At 45.5% G+C, this 24,293-nt stretch overlaps 1 protein-coding gene across 1 annotated transcript in view; it reads right to left on the bottom strand.

Moving 5' to 3' along the window:
- Nucleotides 1-20,680: 20,680 nt before the first annotated feature.
- Nucleotides 20,681-24,293, bottom strand: part of LOC310775843 (venom factor-like) — a gene marked incomplete at both ends in the record, with an annotated part of 115,330 nt that continues 111,717 nt past the window's right edge. Inside the window, 4 exons of the mRNA XM_083635970.1 lie at nt 20,681-20,825; nt 21,574-21,721; nt 22,439-22,519; nt 23,321-23,404. Of these exons, the coding sequence (XP_083492096.1) occupies nt 20,681-20,825; nt 21,574-21,721; nt 22,439-22,519; nt 23,321-23,404 (458 nt within the window). The remainder of the gene's footprint in view (nt 20,826-21,573; nt 21,722-22,438; nt 22,520-23,320; nt 23,405-24,293) is intronic.

Consider the following 24,293-nt stretch of genomic DNA (forward strand, 5'->3'; position numbering starts at 1 on the left):
TTGCCAATAAATTGTTTGAATGGAATCATGGGCCCGTGTTTTAATGTGCACGTTGCGATATCAACGTTGTTTCACCTGTCAAAATCGAAACATAATTCAACAGTGATTCAACGTTGGTGAAAAGACCTTGATTCACCTGTTGAAAAGGAGGCGCTGAAACAACATTGTGATATCAACGTTGATTCACCTTTCAAAATCAAAACATAATTCAACAGTGATTCAACCATACCTGACGGTGATTGAACGTTCAATCACCGTTGAAATACCAGCTGGGTTACATTACTATAACTTATTTAATTTGTCTTCTCACCATCTCATCCGAGGTGAAGGGCTGGTGTTGTAAAGTTTGCAGTCACACATGTAGCCTACTCCCTGTTAAAATGATACTGCTGCGTCAAACAACCGTTTAAAAGCAGTCTTTCCACAGCCTGTGCTGAATTTACAGCAGGGTGTATTGATCTCACTATCATGGTTGCACCATGCACGCAGTGAGCACACAATGCAGTCACACGAGACGATCAGTGATCAACGCAAATCCAGCGCACCTGGGAAGCAAAGCATGTCATGAAATACTCCAACTCCCAAGGTTCCTGTCGGCACTAATAATCCTAATAATAATAACTTTAATTTATATAGCGCCTTTCATAAAACCCAAGGTCGCTTCACAAGAGTGGGATACAGATAGGGGAGAGAGGGGGAGGAAAAAAAAACAAAAAAAAAACAGGGATGGTTGAACTAAATATATATAAACAAAGTAGGGGAGAGCAGGGTCGATCGGATCACTTTTTCATATTTCACTCTTTGCACTAGAGATTAATTTATTTATAGTAATCATATTTTATTGTGAACAACATACACTTGTCCTCTCTCAATACTGACCGTGTTTTTTTTAATTTGGTCCAACGAGTCGGACCTGATCAGGCAGTAAACTGTCCCAGACTGATGGGACAATTGGATCAGGGGGGCGAGGCAGATGGACCGCTTGGATAAATCGACAACAAAGCAAGTAAGTTTGTCATGTTTCTGCCATATAATGCTCATGAATGCTTCAGTTGAGTCCTTCAAGCCAGTGGTTCTCAAACTGGGGTCCTTGAGGGGGTTCCAGGGGGTCCCCAGCAGAAAAGGAGGATCAATTTCACTATAATTCAATCCATAATTCCTAGGCTAGCCGGCTGCGTGGCCTCGCCCGCCCTGCAGCTCGCCATGCAGGCTGGCCCTGCAGGCTCACTTGCTCACTGATGACCACTGCGTGTCGCGGCCTTGCCTGCTCTATGACATCACTGATGACATCATCACTGAACTTATATGATACACTTATGACATCACTGATTTATGACATCACTGATGACATCATCAGTGGGGGGGGGGCACTGATGACATCACTAATGACATCATCAGTGATGTCACAATGCTCAATTGCTCAAATTACATCACTGATTACATTATCTTTGATTATGACATCACCGAACAGTCATCAGTGGGACAAACATTTAAACAGAGAGAACACAGATGGACCACATGCTGCCTTTTATAACAAAAGGAAGAATGGGTTTCATACACTTTCTGTAATATGGGTAGGACCCCTAAACAGACAAAAAATTACACCACAGACCTCCATTTAGCCTACTAATATGTTTTGCTTTTAGATGTTTCATTACATAAAATGTATGAACCCCAGCCAAAAAAGTAATGGGCTACATTCTGTCATTGTGTCACTTATGGATGGAATTAATAGTGGAAAAATGTATTCCCCTTTTTGCTGGGGACCCCCTGGAACCCCCTCAAGGACCCCTGGGGGGTCCCCCAGACCCCACATTGAGAACCAGTGGTATCCAATGTTTCCCGTCGATGATTGATAGACCTACAGTTGATTTGTAAATATGTGAGCTAACTGTCAGCCTAATTTCAAAGAGGGTAAACTGCCTAGCCTAGCATTACACCAATTCGCAATGCACTGTGCATTAAGCTACATTAATTTTGCAAATAACAGCAAATGAATAGGCCTATGAGCAAGCTGGTAGCTAGCTAGCTAGCTATCAGGTTAGCGTGTAGCTACAGCGTCAGGTTAGCAGGCTAGTTTAGCCCCCACTACGCCACTGATCTTAAGCATGAAACTATACAGCCACAAGCTGGCTTCTTAAGCATGAAACTATACAGCCACAAGCTGGCTTCTCAAGCATGAAACTATACAGTCACAAGCTGGCTTCTCAAGCATGAAACTATACAGCCACAAGCTGGCTTCTTAAGCATGAAACTATACAGTCACAAGCTGGCTTCTCAAGCATGAAACTATACAGCCACAAGCTGGCTTCTTAAGCATGAAACTATACAGCCACAAGCTGGCTTCTTAAGCATGAAACTATACAGTCACAAGCTGGCTTCTCAAGCATGAAACTATACAGCCACAAGCTGGCTTCTTAAGCATGAAACTATACAGCCACAAGCTGGCTTCTTAAGCATGAAACTATACAGTCACAAGCTGGCTTCTCAAGCATGAAACTATACAGCCACAAGCTGGCTTCTCAAGCATGAAACTATACAGCCACAAGCTGGCTTCTCAAGCATGAAACTATACAGCCACAAGCTGGTTTCTTAAGCATGAAACTATACAGCCACAAGCTGGTTTCTTAAGCATGAAACTATACAGCCACAAGCTGGTTTCTTAAGCATGAAACTATACAGTCACAAGCTGGCTTCTTAAGCATGAAACTATACAGTCACAAGCTGGCTTCTCAAGCATGAAACTATACAGCCACAAGCTGGCTTCTCAAGCATGAAACTATACAGCCACAAGCTGGCTTCTTAAGCATGAAACTATACAGCCACAAGCCTGCTTCTTAACACGTTCACTGCCATTGACGAGATATCTCGTCTTAAAAAATCCAACGGTTGACTGCCAATGACGAGATATCTCGTCTTAAAAAAAAAAAAAAAATTGACGGTGGGACGTGGATCAACGCCCCCCACGTCTCCTATAAAAATATTGGAGCCACCGAACGTGTACAACCCATTCCACCGACCCACTAAGTGGCGACAGTGCTCTCCAGACTAGAAAAAGCCGAGCCAAAACTGCAGGGGAACGCGCGAGGAAACCATTCTCTCATACTGTAAAATGGATTGGCGAAAACGCTTTCGCTTTCGCGCATTATCGCGCTGGGAGCTGGCGGTGGGGGATTGCAAATTTGCATAATAGATTATGCGTGCAACACACTTTGAAACACCGGCAGAAAGCCCACAATCGCACGCAGCTTCATTGCAGCTGAGCTCACAACCGAAACGACTCACGGTACGTGCACATCATGAAACGCTCGGCGGCTTGCCTCCTGTGGAAGCCGCTTTGACGCTGCATCTTGATAGGCTGTCTTGCTCTATTTCCGTGTCTGATTGGTCCATTTACCTCGCGCCCCCTGCCGCTGGAACCGCCCACAGCGTTTCACTGTCGCAGACTAGAGGCGGCTTGTCTCCGAGCGGCTTCACGCTCGCGGGGCGGGACTAGGGCGGGACCTTTCGCTGAAGCTACCCAATGACAGCTCTTCCTACACATTTCCTCCCCCCACCCTCCTGTGTACAACGTTTCTACAGGCTACAGCTCCAAGCTGGAAGCTGGTTTCCACGCCCACAAAACGCTGCGACACAGCGGAAAAGCGAATTTGCCATTGTAGATGTGCACGTACCGTCATGCAGACTAGCCCAAAGAGCAGCCGCCAGCAGCCAGGCAGCACAGACAGGCAGAGCCTCGCTTGTGACAAACGCTGCAAAGCCACCAGAGACACACCCACGGAGGGAGGAGTTTGAAGGAGAGGGGGGTTTCCTGCTGCTATGGAGGAAATTACTGTTCAAAACTATTGTTTAGATGTCTGACGTCTTACGCCAAAAATAAATGGTTAAAGTGACTGTTCTATCGAATTTCACAAAAAGCCATTTATCTCAGAATAAATTTTCAGACGCTGAAACCATGCTGTATTCTACTGCTAATGCCTACATAACTACTAACTCTACAAACTAACTATTTTAGACAGAGAAAGCACACATTCTATTAGTTCTTTTGAGATCATTTGTGTTCACAAAATCTTAGCAGAAAATAATCCTCGGCTCTTGAAAGATGAGCCAGAATCCTCAAAAAAAAACCTTGGCAGAACCTACCTACAGTATTGAAAAAACGGCTGGCAGTGAATGTGTTAATAACAGCAGCCAGGACATTAACAGATTTCAACCACCAGGGGCAACAGAGCATGCGTTCCAATACCCATACTTGTACTTCTTTCTTGTAGTATGTACTGCCGCTGCCCTCACAAAGTATGGATTGTAGTGTGTATGCATGCAAAATGCATACTATTGGCACACACTACATCTGTCGTCACGTGAGCTTCCTGAACTCCGACCTCTTGCTCACTTCCGCCGACGTCCGCAGCGCCACATTTGAGTGTTTTGTTTTTTGTTTTTTTTATTCAATAAACAAAGTCTGGCAATAACAAACAGTACATTATACAAAAAATTCAGACTAAGCATTTACAAAATTGTAACAGACAATCAAATAAACAAATTGCTGTTATATTGTAATGTATGTTGTTGTTTCTAATAAACTGATGTGATGATACTTACATGCAGTCTCATTCTTAACAGTATAATAACGTGCATATTTCTGTCAGTGTTTTTATCATAGTTATTGACGTGTTCACGGCATCATGGAGGTGGGCGTGGATTATACACGCAGCTCAGTCAGTGCAACGTAACTCCAGTAGGTGGCGGTAATGCACAAAAAGTTGTTTGCCAACCGCCATAAAACATTAGAAGAAGAAGAACTTCCGCTGCGCAAAGGATTGTGGGGAAGTTTGGCTGGCGCAGCATGCATCGATGCATACTCCGAAATAGGAGCTGATGTAGTACAACATCCTGGTACTCTTGGCATACTGCATCTGACATACTATGTATTGGGACATACTAATTATTTTTTTGCCTACTAAATAGTATGGAAGTATGGGTATTGGAACGGGGCCGACTTGCTACCATTTGAACCAGCAGTGAATGGGGACACTAACAAACATTGAATTACCTTTAATTCAACTGGTTTAAACATGTGCCGTGTAACTGTACAGGATCTGTACTTGTTGTAATTGTGGTGCCTAGTTTGGTTCATTATTGGCCATTAGATCATATTAGATCATACTTATTTATTTATGGAATAGTTAAAAGAAAGACATGTCTAAATGTGGTCATTAACTACAGTAGATTAGAGGGCAAGAGGGCCCACAACACCTGAAGGTAATTTGTATACATATCACCTACAGCCAACTGATTAATGAGATGGCAATCAATAGTATGGCAGCAATTGATCATATTTACACAACCAAACCCACAACACACTTGTAACATTCATGAGTTGAAAATGTTTTAGCCACTCAAATTGCATTGGGAAGCTGCATTGGGCAGGTCAGGTGAGCAAGTAAAATCAATGAGGGTCTAATCAACAAGGGACAGGTGAATGTAGACTGGAAGGTTTGCTGGTCTAGCCTATACACAAATCTACAACCAAATACCCCTATACACAAAATGCTACACACACACAAAATGCCTAAAATGATTTATACTTTTAACTTATAAAGTGGTTTGTAGGTGTGTTGCCTACTAGGAATTTGTTCCTTCTGGGTCTGGCAGAACCAGGTCTCCTGGTCTTGTTTACTTACAAAGTGGAAAAACCTCTTTTTGGCTGTAACTCAGGGGAAAATGGTCAGAGTTCATTCATTCTTTGGTTGCAGCGCGCCGGTGGGATGTGCTATACGTGATGATGTCACCGGAAATTTCTGATTTCTGGTGTAACAGGCTAAAAGGTCCGTGATCCAACTGATCCCCTGATCCGAACGTACCGGCTCTCCCTTACAGCAGGGTCACGTTGGGGCTACCTACTCCCATGCTGTCTCAGTTTCTTTAACACTATCGTCATTGTGTAATCTGAGATCTTGCATATCTCTATCGGGTCAGGAACGAGTGGTAAATGTTCTTCCCCGCCTTCATCATCATCATCATCATCATCACCTTCATCGGAGCTAGCCCCCGGACAGCCAGAGTCCGACTGCGAGTTGGAACCGCTGTCAGAGTCGCTCACCTCTCCTCATCATCAGCAGCTAACGGAGCGGTGATAATCTGAAATCAACTCAGTCAAATTGCTCTCTGTTGTTGCACCTCTAACAGGAATTGAATATAAAAGACGAGCAATGTCGTCATTGCGCAAATTCATGGCTAGTTTAGTTTATCAGTCAGACGGTCACCTGTCACTGGAATTCACAAGCCTGCCAACACTTTACTGACAGATGACCAACACTCGCTTTTTTTCTTTTCCTTCTTCTAAAACGGGCCAGCGGGAAATCCATACATCATAGGCGATTCTAGAGTCTGTTGGGGCCTATAGGCAAAAATTCCCAGGTGGCCTAACCAGCGTTCATCACCATTATCCTTCCTTTAGCCATAAAAGCGAGCAAGTGGGCTTTGTCTGTCTGTTTAAATTTTTGTCCCACTGATGTCACAATGTCTATGACATCATCAGTGATGCCATCAGTGACAGCATTATTGACCAAAATCATCTTATGCTGTCATAGGCACTGATGATGTCATAGAGAACCAAAGGAATGAGTCCGCAAGTATACTTCCGGGTTCGTCAGTGGAAAAGTCAAGGCAGTGGTTCTCCAAGTACCATCTGAGAAATTAGTTGGCTCTCCAAGTACCACCATGACCGATGTTAAAATACAGTCTATTCAGCTGCACAGTTTACGCAGGAGGCACATTTATTCCTAATACATTATTTATTGTTAACTTTTGTCAGCCACAGCCACAATGTACAAAGGGGTAGCACTATAACTAGCAAACTCTTCCACACAATTCTCATACAATGCACCTCAGTAAATGAGAACATAACCGTATCATTCTCACACAGCAAGTGAGAAAATTGAGAACTTTATTTCAGCAAATGTTCAGCAACATTACATTACATTACGTCATTTGGCAGACGCTTTTATCCAAAGCGACTTACAATAACACATTTTTGTCAGCAATAGAGCAATCAACTATGCAGCACAGTCTATGACAACTACAAATTCTGAAGGAACAGTGGTACAAGTTTAGTTTAGGTTAGTAGTTTTTTTTTTTTTTTTTTCTTTTAGAAAGAGAGAGAAAGAAGTTAGATCAAGAAGGGCACAATACGATGCACCTCAGTAAATGTGAACATATCCATATCATCTCACAGCAAGTGAGAAAATTAAAGCAGCTACGAGCAACTTTTTCGATTGTTATTAAACAGTATAATTACAATATTGATGCATCACATCTTACCTATAATAGTAGCTGAGACCAAAGCCGTGTGTATCTGAGATTGCTCCCTTAGGTGATGAATAACTCTGTGTCTGTCTAAACTCGCGTCAACAGGGGGCTCTCTAGAGAGACCGGACCGGGTAACCCGGAAGTGAAACGCGGAAGTGAAACCCGGAAGTGAAACGCAGCTGCCTGCCTACGCCGTTTGCGCTGCGTAGCAACATAACATAAACAATGTGAACGCCACGCATACTCTCGGGAACATCTCTCGTTATATTCTAACAGGTTTTTTGGAAGTTATTTTGTGGTTATGGCCGAAGTGGCTGCTGCAAACCGTTTCATTTCACTTCCTGATCTGCCCTGGCTACAGACAGACTAACACTGGCCGATTCACTCGGGGTTCAAGCGAGACTACTCTGCGTTGGTCTCGTTGACTATTAGAGGTAAGATGTGATGCATTGATATTAAATTTATACTGTTTAATAACAATCGAAAAAGTTGCTCGTAGCTGCTTTAAGAACTTTATTTCAGCAAATGTACTTCAAAGACACTATCTCTCTCTCTCTCTCACACACACACACACACACACACACACACACACACACACACACACACACACACACACACACACACACACACACACACACACACACACACACACACACACACACACACACACACACACACAGAGCCAGGGGCGGTTTTAGACCCTTTTTGGGTCAGCCCACCCTGGAAGATTTTTTTTTTTTAACGAAAATAAGAATAGCTGGCCCTCCTCTATTCACGTCTCATTCATGCTTTAAAGCCATACAAAAATAATAATAATGGTATTGGTAATTGGTGCATGCAACATAATATGACCTTTATTTTGAAAATATGGTTAGGTCTAGAGGAAGTTACTTATCTACACTCCTGGAAAATTGATCACCCAGGGAATAAGGAAGTGTTCTATTTCTCCTTGAGAGCCTCAGACTGACAACAGAGACCACCAGCAAGCCAAGGTAGATTAAGTCTATTTTCTATAGTGAGTAAGGTGTTAAACACCGTCGTGATCATTGAGTTGGTTGAAAAACAAAGTCTTTATTTTGTCTACCTTTGTTAACCACAGACCTTATTTTATGCATTTAAATTAAATTCCCTAAAACTCCATATTCTTTTTTCCTGACGAACCAAAAATGCCGGCGATTTCTGGTTACGCCTACAAAAATACGTCATCCCTGCGCTACTCTATAGGCATTGTGACATCATCAGTGATGTCATAGGCATTGTGACATCATCAGTGACAGTGATGTCATCAGTGATGCGAAGTTGGGCAATTGTGCGCTGCACATGCCAATAGTGCAGGCAAGGTCATGTAGCAGCCGAGCTGCGGGCGACGCTCTGCAACGGCCAAGCCTAGGGTTTCGACCCCAAAGCCGGGTAGATACCCAGAGTGTTATAAATAATCTGAGACCAACAAAAAAAAAGTATGAAGTCTAAACTTTTTTTTATTCAAAATGAGTAGAATTGTCAAAATATAAATATAAAGAACATCAAAAACCTTGTGATTTCCAAAATATAAATATAAAGAACATCAAACACCTTGTAATTTTCAAATTATAAAGAACAATAAAAACCTAAATAAATAACCAAATGAACGTTGATTCATATTACATATTAGGATTACACACTAGAATTAGAATTCCTCAAGTTCAACTTTTAAATGTTCACATATGGCATAGCTTTCATTAGTCTATTCATAACTTTCAAAATTAGCTTTTTTGTCCACCGGCAAAATGGAATGTTTTTTTACCAGCCACTCAATAGATTACCATTGTTTTTGTTTTTTGGCCTGGTGGTGAGTGAAGCAAATCTATCAGCCACTTGCATATTTATATTTTACCAGCATTTGGGTAGTGACTGCCGGTACTAATTTTGTGCCCTGCTTTTCAAGCAGCATTCAGTTCTGCTTAATCAGCATCTGCTCACTGGCCTGCTTCCTTTTTCCTCATCCTCTTTTTTTCTATTTTTTGACTTCCAGATAACTTCTTCTTTCTAACTTCTCTTACTTTCACTGTGAATCATGGGTTTGCCTGTTCACACGAACAGGGGAGACGGGTTGTCATGCCGTTTGCCGCATGACAACCCCCCCCCCCCCCGCGACAGATTAACACGTTAAAACATTATACAAACAGCTCAAACTAATCTAAAATAACAAACCAATAACAAAACTCCACAATACAATGCTGATTAACATTATAAACAGTGTTTTAAATCCTACAGTAGCATATTTATAAGCCTACCATTTACATGTAGCCTACTCACAACAGTTTATCTGGCAACAAGAATGAATGCAGGCAGCAGCCCAGAGCAGCAGAACGGTGAAGTTTCACTTTCTCGTCCTTCCAAACTTTAGCTTCAAAACGATATTTAGCGTTTGAATTTCACAATAATCTTTATACAGAATGAAAGCCAAGGCTTTATTTGACTAAAATCAGGTGAAACCCGAAAACAGCCGACATCAATATTTTCTCATAAAATCGCCTGTCTAGACAAACGGCAGGTTGCGACATCCGACTCATTTTGATAGAACGGGTCACATATTGTAAAGCGTTTTGGATAAAAGCTCTAAATAAATGCAGTCCATTTACCATTTGTACAGATATTGATGAACATCAGGCAATGATCTTTCTGAACAGCTGACACGACTACAGTGAAGCTTATTCCACTGTTCCACTCAGTGTAAATTGTTGTGGCTTAATGTAAGCAAAATGTATAAAGTGGGAATGTAATGACACAATACCTGAGACAGACAGAAGGAAGAGAAGAAATCCACTTCCTGCGGATCGGATCTCATAGCTGGTCATCTCCTCTCTCTGTCCAGGCTATGGACAGTCAAACACATCACCAGGCACATCATGGACATAACATGAGAATATGAGTCATACCAAAAACACACCTCTATTATTTAGCTGGCAAGGCCCTGCCCACTCTGCACTATGAAGGATGTGGTCTTGCAGAGGAAATTGTTGTGCGCACATTATGTGCTCAACACAACTGCTAGAATACAGGTTTCCTTTCTGAAACAGTGAAGGTGACTGCATGCATCACTTTGTGGCAGACTGTGTGTATGTCAGAGAGACACACAGGGAGCCTTGCCTTGGTTCCAGCATCACATCAGTATTGTAGCCGAGTATTCTGGTCCGCCTATTACTCACAATTGGATAATAAAATAATAAAAAGAGAGTCAGACTGTAACAGTATAACATGCGTCCATCTTGTTGTTGTAACTGTACTCACATTACTTTTGTCGGTAACGAGTAGTGTAAGGCACTACTGTCCCTAAGTGCAGTGATCACATTACAGTTACTAATCAAACACTTAACTCGTTACTTGCGTTACTTGCGTAGTAGCAAGATAAGTATAGAGAGAAAAGGGTAACACCTTACAATAACGTACACAAATAATGTAGTAGCTACTAGTAAACTAATCATTAACTAATAATAATAATAATAATAACTTTAATTTATATAGCGCCTTTCATAAAACCCAAGGTCGCTTCACAAGAGTGGGATACAGATAGGGGAGAGAGGGGGAGGAAAACAAACAAACAAACAAAACAAACAACAGGGATGGTTGAACTAAACTGAACTAACTAATGTGGAAAGGCCATGGAAAAGAGCTGTGTTTTGAGGTGTGTTTTGAAACTGTTCAGGGTCGGGGCATTACGGATTTCGGCAGGGAGAGCGTTCCAGAGGGTGGGGGCAGCCACGCTGAAGGCTCTGTCCCCAAAGGTTTTCAGTCTGGTACGGGGGATGGACAACAGTCCTGCGTCTGAAGACCGCAGGTTCCGGGATGGAGTGTGTTGGTGAAGGAGGTCGGACAGGTATTGGGGGGCGAGTGCGTGAAGGGATTTGTAGGTCAGAAGGAGGAGTTTGTACAGGATGAGGAACTTGACCGGGAGCCAGTGGAGGTGGATGAGGGTGGGGGTGATGTGCTGCCAGGGCTTGGTGTGAGTGAGAACCCTGGCAGCTGAGTTCTGCACGTACTGGAGCCTGTCCAGGGCTTTGCTTGGAACCCCGGATACCGACTCCATTACAGTAGTCGAGCCGGGAGGTGATGATTAACTAATAGTTAGTTGGTAGTTACCACAGTTGGTAGGCCTCATGAAAAATCATTTAGACTAATTCCCGTGAAGATATTGTAAGTAAGTGGTACCTTGAGGTTGGATAATCTTTACTGGCAAGGTTCTCACCAAGTGAAACGAAATGATTATTGAAGTTGTTGGCTAGACGGTGAATATTTTTTACTGCCATTTCCGTAGGAGTCAGGAAGCACAGTGTCTTTGAGCCCCCTGTCAAGTACTTCGTTCAGTATCTGCCAAGTCTTCTTGGAGTCACCCTGAGTTGATATCATGCGTTCAGTGTAATGATCTATTTTACTTTTGCCTATGATTAGTGTGAGTTTATTCCTATTGTGTCCATTCACTGGACACTTTGTATCATGGTGCTCTGAGATCTGTTGTATAAGCATGCCCCTGTGTATTGTCTCCATTCACTGGACACTTTGTATCATGGTGCTCTGAGATCTGTTGTATAAACATGCCCCTGTGTAGTGTCTCCATTCACTGGACACTTTGTATCATCATGGTGCTCTGAGATCTGTTGTATAAACATGCCCCTGTGTATTGTCTCCATTCACTGGACACTTTGTATCACAGTGCTCTGAGATCTGTTGTATAAACATGCCCCTGTGTAGTGTCTCCATTCACTGGACACTGTGTATCACAGTGCTCTGAGATCTGTTGTATAAACATGCCCCTGTGTAGTGTCTCCATTCACTGGACACTGTGTATCACAGTGCTCTGAGATCTGTTGTATAAACATGCCCCTGTGTAGTGTCTCCATTCACTGGACATTCTGTATCATCATGGTGCTCTGAGATCTGTTGTATAAACATGCCCCTGTGTATTGTCTCCATTCACTGGACACTTTGTATCATGGTGCTCTGAGATCTGTTGTATAAACATGCCCCTGTGTATTGTCTCCATTCACTGGACACTTTGTATCATGGTGCTCTGAGATCTGTTGTATAAGCATGCCCCTGTGTATTGTCTCCATTCACTGGACACTTTGTATCACAGTGCTCTGAGATATGTTGTACTGTATAAACATGCCCCTGTGTAGTGTCTCCATTCACTGGACACTGTGTATCACAGTGCTCTGAGATCTGTTGTATAAACATGCCCCTGTGTAGTGTCTCCATTCACTGGACACTGTGTATCACAGTGCTCTGAGATCTGTTGTATAAACATGCCCCTGTGTAGTGTCTCCATTCACTGGACATTCTGTATCATCATGGTGCTCTGAGATCTGTTGTATAAACATGCCCCTGTGTATTGTCTCCATTCACTGGACACTGTGTATCACAGTGCTCTGAGATCTGTTGTATAAGCATGCCCCTGTGTATTGTTTCCATTCACTGGACACTTTGTATCATGGTGCACTGAGATCTGTTGTATAAACAAGTCAAGTTTATTTGTATAGCCCTAATTCACAAGCATTGTCTCAGAGGGCTTCACAGAAAATATGTCTAGCTAATTCTAGCTGACACAACAGTAGCAAATTACAGTAGTAATAACACATTGAACAATCTAAAAATATAGAAATATAGCAAAGTTGCCCATCCATGGGTTACGGCATGACAATATTTGTGTCAAGACCCGGTGTAACAGTTAGGACTTTAAAGGCAGAGAGGCACGGTAGGCAGTTAGCAGGGAGAACAGGTGTTTATTTATAGAGTGTGGCTGGTGGCAGGTCTGCAGGCTAGGCAGGAGTCCAGAGGCACAGGCAGGCAGGCAGGCTGGAGATCCTGGGCAAAGATATTTAGGAGAGGTTAGTATCAGAACTGAGCAGAAAGCAACCAATTGCTAAAGAAGCTGGTGAGACGCGACCGACGTGTAGACAATCTATAATCCGGCGTGGACTGGGTGTTGGGCTGGAGCTTAAGTAGGCAGGCTGATTGTGATGGCAGGCAGCTGTGAAGCTGAGGCTCCGACTCCAACACACCAGGCTCCAATCTGCTGCAATCATGCCACACACACTCATACACCACACATAGAGAGAAGAAGGGGAAAAGACTAGGGGGTAGATGAGGCTGAGGGCATGACAGTACCCCCCCTCTACGGGCGCCTCCTGGCGCCCTCTGGAACCGGTCAGGGTGGAGACGGCGGAAGTCACTGATGAGAGTAGGGTCCAGGATATCCCGCTGGGGAACCCAACACCGCTCCTCGGGACCATAGCCCTCCCAGTCGACCAGGTATCGGAAGCCACGCCCCTGGCGGCGAATGTCCAGTATACACCGCACCATGTAGACGGGACCACCATCAACCATGCGGGGGGGAGGGGGGGCAGGGTCGGGGGGAGAGAGAGGACTGGACCGAACAGGCTTCAACTGAGATACATGAAAAGTCGGGTGAATCCTCCGAAAAGAGGCAGGGAGCTTCAGCCGGACCGCACAAGGGTTAATAATAGCCTCGATTTCAAATGGCCCAACATACCGGGGAGCGAGCTTTATGGACTCAACTTGGAGGGGCAGATCCTTGGAGAGCAGCCACACTTTTTGACCCGGGGCATAATTGGGCACGGGAGCACGGCGGCGGTTGGCCTGGGCCTGGGTCTTTGAGGAAGCACGGAGCAGAGCAGCACGGGCACGCCTCCAAGTGCCCCGGCATCGATGCACCTGGGCCTGGACTGAGGGAACCGCGACCTCCACCTCCTGATCTGGGAACAGAGGGGGTTCATACCCAAGAGAACAGAGGAACGGGGACATACCAGAGGAGGCGTTGGGGAGCGTGTTGTGAGCGTACTCCACCCAGGGTAGCCGAGAACTCCAGGACGATGGCTCCGCAGCAGAGACGCAGTGGAGTGCAGCCTCCATCTCTTGGTTAGCCCGCTCGGTCTGGCCGTTAGACTGAGGGCGGTACCCAGAGGACAGGCTGGCGGTTGCTCCCACGGCCATGCAGAACGCCTTCCACACCCGAGATGTAAACTGTGGACCTCTGTCGGAAATAACATCTGAAGGCAGACCATGAATACGGAAGACATTTTGCACCAACAGATCAGCTGTCTCCCGAGCAAAGGGCAGTTTGGGCAGAGCGATGAAATGTGCAGCCTTGGAGAAACGGTCAATCACAGTGAGAACAACAGTGTTACCTTGAGATGGAGGAAGACCAGTCACAAAGTCGAGGGCGATGTGAGACCATGGGCGGCTGGGAACTGGCAGAGGACGGAGCAGCCCCGAACTAGGCTTAGTGGTGGTCTTATTTCGGGCACAGACGGAGCATGCTGCCACAAACGATCGAGTGTCTGCGTCCATGGTTGGCCACCAGAAGCGCCGTTTGAGGAATGAGATTGTTCGATGGATCCCCGGATGACATGTAAGCCGGGAGGAATGTGCCCACAGCAGAACCTGAGAACGGACAGAGTCTGGAACATAGAGGCAATTAGGGAGACCGGTACCTGGGTCGGGCTGGGTGGTCTGAGCCCTGCGGACCTTGGCCTCAATCTCCCAGGTGAGAGTGGCAATGATACAGGAAGGAGGTATTATGGGTTCAGGTTCGGCGGGGACCTCCTCAACCGTAAACTGGCGGGACAGGGCATCTGGCTTCACATTCTTGGACCCCGGACGGTATGTTAAGGTGAAGTTGAATCTTCCCAAGAACAGGGCCCACCTTGCCTGACGAGAGTTCAGTCGCTTAGCCGTCTGGATGTAGGAGAGGTTTCTGTGGTCAGTCCACACAATGAAGGGATGCTCGGCGCCCTCCAACCAGTGTCGCCACTCGTCCAACGCCAGCACCACGGCCAGCAGCTCTCGGTTGCCAACGTCATAGTTCCTCTCTGGTGGGTCAAGTTTATGAGGGAAGAAAGCACAAGGGTGCAGCTTATTATCTTGGGGCGAGAGTTGCGAGAGGATGGCACCTACCCCAGTGTCTGACGCGTCCACCTCCACAACAAACTGCAGTGACCGGTCAGGATGAATGAGGATGGGACCCGAGATGAATTGGCGCTTGAGCTCAGTGAAGGCCACTTCAGCCTCTGGCGTCCACCGGAACGGAACAGAAAGAGAGGTTAGCGCAGAGAGAGGAGCAGCTATGGTGCTGTAATTCTTTACAAACCTCCTATAGAAGTTGGCAAAGCCATTGAAGCGCTGTAGTTGCTTGCGGTTGATGGGCGTGGGCCAGGCAGCGACAGCGGATACCTTGGCTGGGTCCATCTGGAGCCCCCCCTGAGAGACAATAAAGCCGAGAAAGGAGGTAGTGGAGGCATGGAACTCACATTTCTCAGCTTTGACGAAAAGTTTGTTCTCCAGGAGGCGCTGCAGTACTGTGCAGACATGCTCCTGATGTTCCTGGAGAGAGTATGAATATATCAGGATGTCATCCAAATACACGAACGCGAACCGACCGAGCATGTCTCGGAGCACATCATTTACAACGGCCTGGAAGACAGCTGGGGCATTAGACAGTCCGAATGGCATCACCAAGTACTCGAAATGACCTAATGGTGTGTTGAAAGCAGTCTTCCATTCATCACCCTTCCTGATGCGTACCAGGTGGTAGGCATTGCGCAGGTCCAGGGTGGTGAAGACGGTGGCTCCTTGGAGAGGGACAAAGGCAGAATCGATGAGAGGCAGGGGATACTTGTTTTTAACAGTTATTTCATTCAACCCCCTGTAGTCAATGCAAGGCCTCAACGAGTCATCCTTCTTCCCTACATAGAAATATCCAGCACCTACCGGAGAAGATGAAGGGCGGATAATCCCAGCAGCCAGGGATTCCTGAATGTATTTCTCCATGGCCTGTTGTTCTGGACGGGAGAGATTGTAGAGCCAGCTACTGGGAAGTGGGGCCCCTGGCAGAAGCTCAATAGCACAGTCATATGGCCGATGGGGAGGAAGGGACAGAGCTTGCTCTTTACTGAAGACCGGAGCCAGGTCATGGTATTTGTCAGGAACGGAAGACAGATCGGGTGGCTCCACCACCGGTGGAGGCTCAGATGTGGGTTTTTGGCCAGAACAGAGACAGTGGGAGTGACAATATGGGCTCCAGGAACGGATACTTCCAGTAGGCCAATCCAACTGAGGATTGTGGAGTTTGAGCCAGGGAAACCCCAGGAGCAGAGGGACATGATGACATTCAAATACATACAAACTGATCTTTTCTTGGTGATTTCCAGACAGGTGTAGGTGTACAGGGACTGTCTTGTGGTCGATTCTTGCCAGTAGCATCCCGTTGAGGGCTTTGGTTTCCAGCGGGACATCGAGGGGCTCAGTCTCGATGCCCAGCTGCTGGCACACTGTCCGGTCAATAAAGTTCTCGTCAGCCCCTGAGTCAATGAGAGCAGTGAAGGGGAAGGAACGACCTCGCCACACGAGGGAGACGTTGAGCTGTGGACGGTCTGGTGGAGAAGGGCTGACAACACGGCTCGACAGTATTTCTCCTACTACTGCCGAGCCGGGCCTTGGTGGACGGACGGGGCAATTTGCAATGAAATGGCCAAGTTGGCCGCAATACAAACATGACTGGGATTTAATTCTTTGGGCCTTTTCCTCAGGGGACAGGTGAATGTCAATTTGCATGGGCTGCTCAGAGCGATAAGCAGGGGAAAGGACTGAATCAGCACGCCACAGGGATAGTTGGTCGCCGACCTTAATGGCTATTTTAATGGCCTCGTCCAATGTAAAAAAATCTCCCCGCAGTGCCATTTCTTTCCCAATGTCACGGTTTAACCCCCCTTGGAACGCCGTGATGAGTGCTGCATCGTTCCAGCCAGACTCCACCGCCAAACTTTGGAACTGGCTTATAAACTCCCGGACTGACAGTCTTCCTTGACGGATCTTTGAAAGCCGCTGCCCGGCTTGCTGGCCCCGTATGGGGTGATCAAAAACACGCTTAAAGTCCCTGGAAACCAGAAATATTTCTTTATTATTTAGCATTTTGAGTTCATCACATCACAGGACCCTATGTTAATAAGCCACCAGCCAAATTTGAACGATGATGAACGTCGCAAAGTATATAAATTTAGGTTTGACAGTCATGGCAAAACTCATGAGAAAATCATTATTTTTTAGAGTGTATTTCTCCCGCGGACTGTGTGGGCGTGTCCCATCTGCAGCAGGTTTTCCGAGAGAGAGAGAGCGCGAGACAGAGGGGGGAGGGAAACGGAGAAAGAGATCGAGTTACACAGCACGAGTGTGTGTGTGTGTATGTGTGTGTGTGTGAGAGAGAGAGAGAGAGTAACCTGCATCACCAGCCTGTGTGTCTCTCGCTCTCTCTCACTAGTCCCGAGAGAGAGAGAGAGAGAGAGAGAGAGAGAGAGAGAGAGAGAGAGAGAGAGGCATAGCGCAAGACGGCACACAGAGTGGGAGGGAGACGGACAGCGAGGGAGCGCTGTCACTGGGGGCAAAGAACGGACAAAAGGAGGGTGGGTGCGGATTGCGCGCGTGTACAAAGGTTATATAGAGCTTATGACGTCATAAGCTCCTGCGTTTTAGCACCTCGCGCACTGCTGTCTTCAATGAGGAAGTACTTTGTAGAATCTTGTAGAAAAGTGGCGATTTTAAGGCTTTGGGTTGAAAGTAATGTATAATAATTTCGGAGGCACAAAATTACTAACATAAGACCCTAAATAACATAGTTAGAACGTTTTTGTGGATTTTGGTTTCCAGGGACTTTAAGCTCAGTAGCAAAGGCACCAGCGGAATTGGCGAGAGGGGAGCCTGCTCAAAGAGAGCATTGTAAAGGCTAAGTGGAGGACCCTCCAGCAGATTCACCAGATAAGCCACTTGTGCTGCTTGACTGGCGTGATGGATAGGCTGGGCATTAAAGGATAACTGGCACTGTGTGAGAAAATGGCGACATGTGTTTGGGTCACCAGAGTATTTTGCGGGTGGGGGGATATGGGGTTCAAGAGAAGCCGAGACAGATACCTGAGCGGGTTGGGCAGCTGGGTCTGGTGCAGCGGCAGCAGGTGGCTGGGCCACAGGGGCTGGGGCAGCGTTGAGCCGGGTGTTGAGATTGGCCAGGCCAGCAGTGATGTGTTGCAGCTGGTCCGAAATGCCACGGAGGGCATCATCGTGGCGGCCCAAGTGTGTTACCTGTAGAGCCAGTGTCTGTTTCAGTGCCTCTGCCTGCTCTGCAAAGTCCATTGTGGCCGGATTATACTCTCAAGACCCGGTGTAACAGTTAGGACTTTAAAGGCAGAGAAGCACGGTAGGCAGTTAGCAGGGAGAACAGGTGTTTATTTATAGAGTGTGGCTGGTGGCAGGTCTGCAGGCTAGGCAGGAGTCCAGAGGCACAGGCAGGCAGGCAGGCAGGCTGGAGATCCTGGGCAAAGAGATTTAGGAGAGGTTAGTATCAGAACTGAGCAGAAAGCAACCAATTGCTAAAGTAGCTGGTGAGACGCGACTGACGTGTAGACAATCTATAATCCGGCGTGGACTGGGTGTTGGGCTGGAGCTTAAGTAGGCAGGCTGATTGTGATGGCAGGCAGCTGTGAAGCTGAGGCTCCGACTCCAACACACCAGGCTCCAATCTGCTGCAATCATGCCACACACACTCATACACCACACATAGAGAGAAGAAGGGGAAAACACTAGGGGGTAGATGAGGCTGAGGGCATGACAATTTGTTCGGCCCCCGGCAACAATCTGGGTATCTCATGTGGCCCCCCATGAAAAATAGTTGCCCACCCCTGCTTTAGAGTGTGAGAGAGGAGAAAGCAGGAAAAGGGGGGGAGCAAATCAGACAATCTAACTACTCTAGCCACCGGAACTAGAACACAGGGAATCTAGCTAATCTACAGCCTAGTCTGCCCGGTCCTATTCTGCTCTAGTCTGATTTTAGCCTCAACACTATAACAGGTCAGTGGAACTAAGGAGTTCCACTGTTTTATCCTATCCAGCAGAATCCCTTCTAACTTTGACATAAGCTGGGCCAAGCTATGACCTATTAGATGTGTAGGTTACTTTACCAGCTTTGACCTTGATGACAGCATGCCATGATTAAACTAGTAAACAATAGCAAGGAGAGGAGCCATCCTCAACATGAAGGTGTTCCAGCAGAAAAACGACTAGCCGCTAGTTTTGTTATCGAATATCTTGTTCATGCTCTTCAGGGAGGATTCGCCAGACAAGGAACTCTAACAGACTGGACATTCCAAGATGTCACACGGAGAAATACAGAAGGTCACCTATCCACTATTATGTGTATTCTCCTAAATAAAGGGTTCCCAAACTCTTCAGGCGCCGACCTCCAAAACAACGGTGCCAGACTCCCACTATCCTCGGAGGTGGTGCCAGACCCCCCACTATCCCCGGAGGTGGTGCCAGACCCGCACTATCCCCGGAGGTGGTGCCAGATCCCCACTATCCCCGGAGGTGGTGCCAGACCCCCAATATCCCCGGAGGTGGTGCCAGACCCCCACTATCCCCGGAGGTGGTGCCAGACCCCCACTATCCCCGGAGGTGGTGCCAGACCCCCAATATCCCCGGAGGTGGTACCAGACCCCCACTATCCCCGGAGGTGGTACCAGACCCACTATCCCCGGAGGTGGTGCCAGACCCCCAATATCCCCGGAGGTGGTACCAGACCCCCACTATCCCCGGAGGTGGTACCAGACCCCCACTATCCCCGGAGGTGGTACCAGACCCCCACTATCCCCGGAGGTGGTGCCAGACCCCCACTATCCCCGGAGGTGGTTGAAGCATGCAAACGTTTATGTGCACATGGGAATTTCGTAAACAAAACACACACAAAACGAACAATTATGATTAAAATGTGCTCTTTTTAATCACATGTATTTGTATTTAACACATTTTGTACTTAACACATTATTTAGGCCAATTTCACACATTCTGGAAATCAGAACCCCCCCGACCCCTGCTTTGGGAACGACTGTGCTAAATGACAGTGGATTTTCGACTTGAAACATGATGAACATTGGGATTTTATACGGAAGCATATTGCATTCACTTGAGAAATACAAAATCTCCCTGTTTTTCTGAATTAATGAGATAAGTTTTCATTAAAAAATATATTTTCTGCTCTGTTTTTCTGAATTAACGAGTCTGTCTGTCTGTCTGTCTGTCTATCTATCTATCTATAAAAGCCATAATATTATTGAGAACATTCTTAACTGTGATTATGGGTACTGAAGTGTTGTTGGTGGTACTCAGTACCACCTCATACCAATTGCATCAGTTCTCTTTTTCCCAAAGACACAACAAAAACATTTAAGCTGTCAAGATTTCAAATGTCCTTGACTGAATTCAAACTGATGTGTTCAGCCTCTACAGCCTGCAGGTGTTAACAGACAGTTCAAACTGATGTGTTCAGCCTCTACAGCCTGCAGGCGTTAACAGACAGTTCAATTTCAGTTTCCTCCAGCGCCGTGCATTTAGCCTGCAGGCTGGAGTTGCTGGAGCACTCTGCAGATGAAGGCCAGCGCTCCACCCAGGTGTTCTTACCCAACATGTAGATGAAGCTGACGGACAGGAAGAGAGAAAGGAAGACGTTCATTTCCAAGGTCCTTGATTCAACAGATTTGAGTTTAAAAGATCAGAGGGGGCTAAAAATGTAATAACATAATAACTTGTGTTTGTGTTTACTGAGTCATATGAGCTCTACTTAGTTGACTTGCTCCTCTGTATTGTGAAAATGTGTCTTTATCATAGGGCTGGGCGATATGGACAAAATCAAATATCACAATGCTTTTGACCAAATACTTATCGATATTGCGACAATATTGGTGCTTTCACGACATATTGACACAATGAGATTTTAGATAAATAATCATCAGTAATGTGGATATAATGAATAAGTGGGTAAAGGCAAATTATACAACAGCTAAAACGTTCTGCTAGGTTCAGAAAATTACATCGGTTTACTGTAATGCAGCCTTTAAAACCAGGAAAAGACAACACTTACTGTATGGCATATCACAATATGATATTCGAAACCAAGATGATATCTACTCTCATGATATCAATATAATATTGATGTATTGCCCAGACAACTTTATCATTTTCAGGTTCAGGTTCAGGTTAAACTTCAGTTGTCAGTTACAAGTCGCTGCATGTCACTCAAGGGCACAGGAAGGAACGGGGTGTGAGTGGATGTTAAAACAGGATGTGGGGGCGGGACATAATGCAGGGAGGGATCATTCAAAACTGTAAACCAATATCTAATATCTGGATTGAAATTTTCTGATCCCTGACACTTCTCCTCCTTACCTGTTGGTGTCGCTGTCTACGGTCCACTGGTCCTCTTTGGGGCCGATGACGAGGTACTGGGAGCCCTGCTGCAGGTTGAGGCTGTCTCTGCAGCCTCCATGAGACATAAAGAGCCTCTTCTGACCTGCCTCCACCCCAGCCTCCACCCCTGGGCGGAGGGAAGGAGAGAGTTGGAAATATTTACAACATAACTCTGCATAACTAAACACTATATAACACAATATCAGATATTTACAGTCATGCTGTCCACTGCTGATAAGATGGAGGTGTCATTTTCCAACAATCTGGAAAATGTGCAGTGAAATCTGGTTTTCTTTGTTCTTTCTTTCTTTCTTTTCTTTCTTTATTAAATTAATGTGTCAGTGTTTGTTTTTCCCACAGCGCAGCCAAGAGCATCACAAGGCTAATTCTGGTCAGACAGGCAGTCAGTTTCCCATACAGAGGCTTCTTCCCAACTGCCATCGGCCTCTTCAACTAGGCCCGAAAGCCCCCCACAGCCGCCTCAACAACAGGCCAGAACCCCCTGACTGACATTAACCAACCCCTCCTCCCCATCATATGTCACTATGGACTCCAGCTTAGATCTTTGTGTGTGTGATTGTCTTTCTGTATCGTCTTTGTCTTCTGACTAATTGATGTGACCGCTACACGGCATACTGCATACATACACAAAATCAAATTCATTGTATCTAATCTGATTACCTACTGTTTCTATTAAAGTGCATCTGAATCTGAACATTAAGTTGGTCAGTGTATAGAAATTGGTCTAAATGGATCTCTGATGTGCTCCTCATGTCATGTGGAGATGCACAGAGCAGCAGCATTGTACTCGAGCGTGTGTAAGAGACCAAGTCCAGTGACTCACCCAGCTTGATAACGTGTGTGATCTCCATCTCGTACTGGTCATAGTAACTCTGGGTGACATTCAGCACCTTCACCTGGAAGACTGGAGGACAGGAACACCACTGTCATTTTTTATATCACCTCCTAAATGGTTTGTCTGTAGTTTATGATCTGATGCTGACGTTGGAGTTGTCATGACAACACTCTGCCCTCCATGAAACCAGAGCATCATCAGCATGCTGGACAGTTTGGCCTGTTCACAATCAACAACAATGAAGCTTCTATCATGTTTCACAAAGTTAGCTAGTTCCTTTTTGTTTGATGGGCACTTGCCATGATTAGGATCCTGACACTTCGAATGTTCCTGTTGTCTGTAGATTGCAGGAACATCTCAAAGTTAAGGAGTCATTATTTAATATGTGAAGTAACTCCACTTCCCTGCTGAATAAAGGGGCAGTTATGTTAAAATTCAAGCTGTTTGGAGGATTATAACATGCTGAATTTAGCACAACACCCGACAGTAATAAAATGTCTAATTGTTCCGTTAATGTGCTGATATTTCATTTGTTTTTGAATGCAGGAATGTCTGCAGCATGTGCTGCTGTTAACTGTGTTTCAGGAAGCTGTGCTGATATTCCTCTGCAACTCTGTTCTTCATCTACAGCGTCTTCTGTTTATTTCTCATCTTTCTTCCCCCTCTTCTAGCCTACTTCCTCTCTGTGGTATCAGTATGAGTCAAGATAACGTACAGGATGTGTGTGTGCGTGTGCGTATGTGTGTATGTGTGTGTGTGTGTGTGTGTGTGTGTGTGTGTGTGCGTGTGCGTGTGCGTGTGCGTGTGCGTGTGCGTGTGTGTGTGTGTGTGTGCATGCGTGAGTGGGTGTTGGTTGAGAGTGCATCGTACCATGGTGTAAGGTCTCACAGGCAAACGTCTCTCTTGTATTGCTGGGGAAGGTTTGGGTGTCGCTCTTGGAGACGCAGCAGTCACCTAGAGATTAAAATACAGCCAGAGTTAAAACTTAATTTGTATTGATATTGATACCATTTTCGAGTCTTCTTAACGAACCGGGTCCTTATCGGGTCCACTATCGATACTTTTCTCTTGTATTATTTGGTGGAAAGACATGACGGCAAGTTTTGTTGTTGTTACAGAACAGTTTTTTTTATTGCTTAACTGTGAGTCTGTGACTGTTTTATTTCTGAACAGAAGGATTAGCCTCGCCTCCAATAAACAAAAACTGCTGATGCTGTTGCTGTGCATTTATTTGAAAAGGAATAGGGCCCGCATGACATGCAAATCGTAAAATAATATCAGCAGCACAGACATCAGCACTCAGCAACAATTTTTCCAACAATAAAATAAAATAAATGTTATTCACATACCGAGTAACTGTTATCCTTACACCACTATGATTTGTTTCCAGACTTTTCAAGATGTGCTCTGTACTGATACTGAACCAGTGGAAACAACTATTATGAAATTAATGGTTGTATTTTAATTTAAATATTTGCTTTGATTGAAAGAAAAATCTTGGCATTAGTATTTTTTTATAGCCTATAACAAGCTGTTAGGAGTTAAACAGGTCATAATTCCCTCTCTCAATTTTATATTGCTGTGAAAACACATTTATTGTGCACTGCAAACTATTTGGGCTTATTTTTTTTGTTTTTTTTACGGAATACACATTGAATATCCACACTGGGTAGACTAGCCTCGGTCAACCCACGGTCACCTATTAGGCTACATTGCCGCCTGCCCTCCTAATATGGTCGGACAACGGTACATGTCATGACGTGTCACAGAGCAGGACGCATGGCACAAGGAACTTTCATCACTGCCTGGGACCGCATATTTTGGGATTATTTTATCAAGTGGA

Source organism: Poromitra crassiceps, assembly GCF_964638095.1.
Source record: "Poromitra crassiceps genome assembly, chromosome: 4".
In the NCBI taxonomy this organism is placed as follows: domain Eukaryota; kingdom Metazoa; phylum Chordata; class Actinopteri; order Beryciformes; family Melamphaidae; genus Poromitra; species Poromitra crassiceps.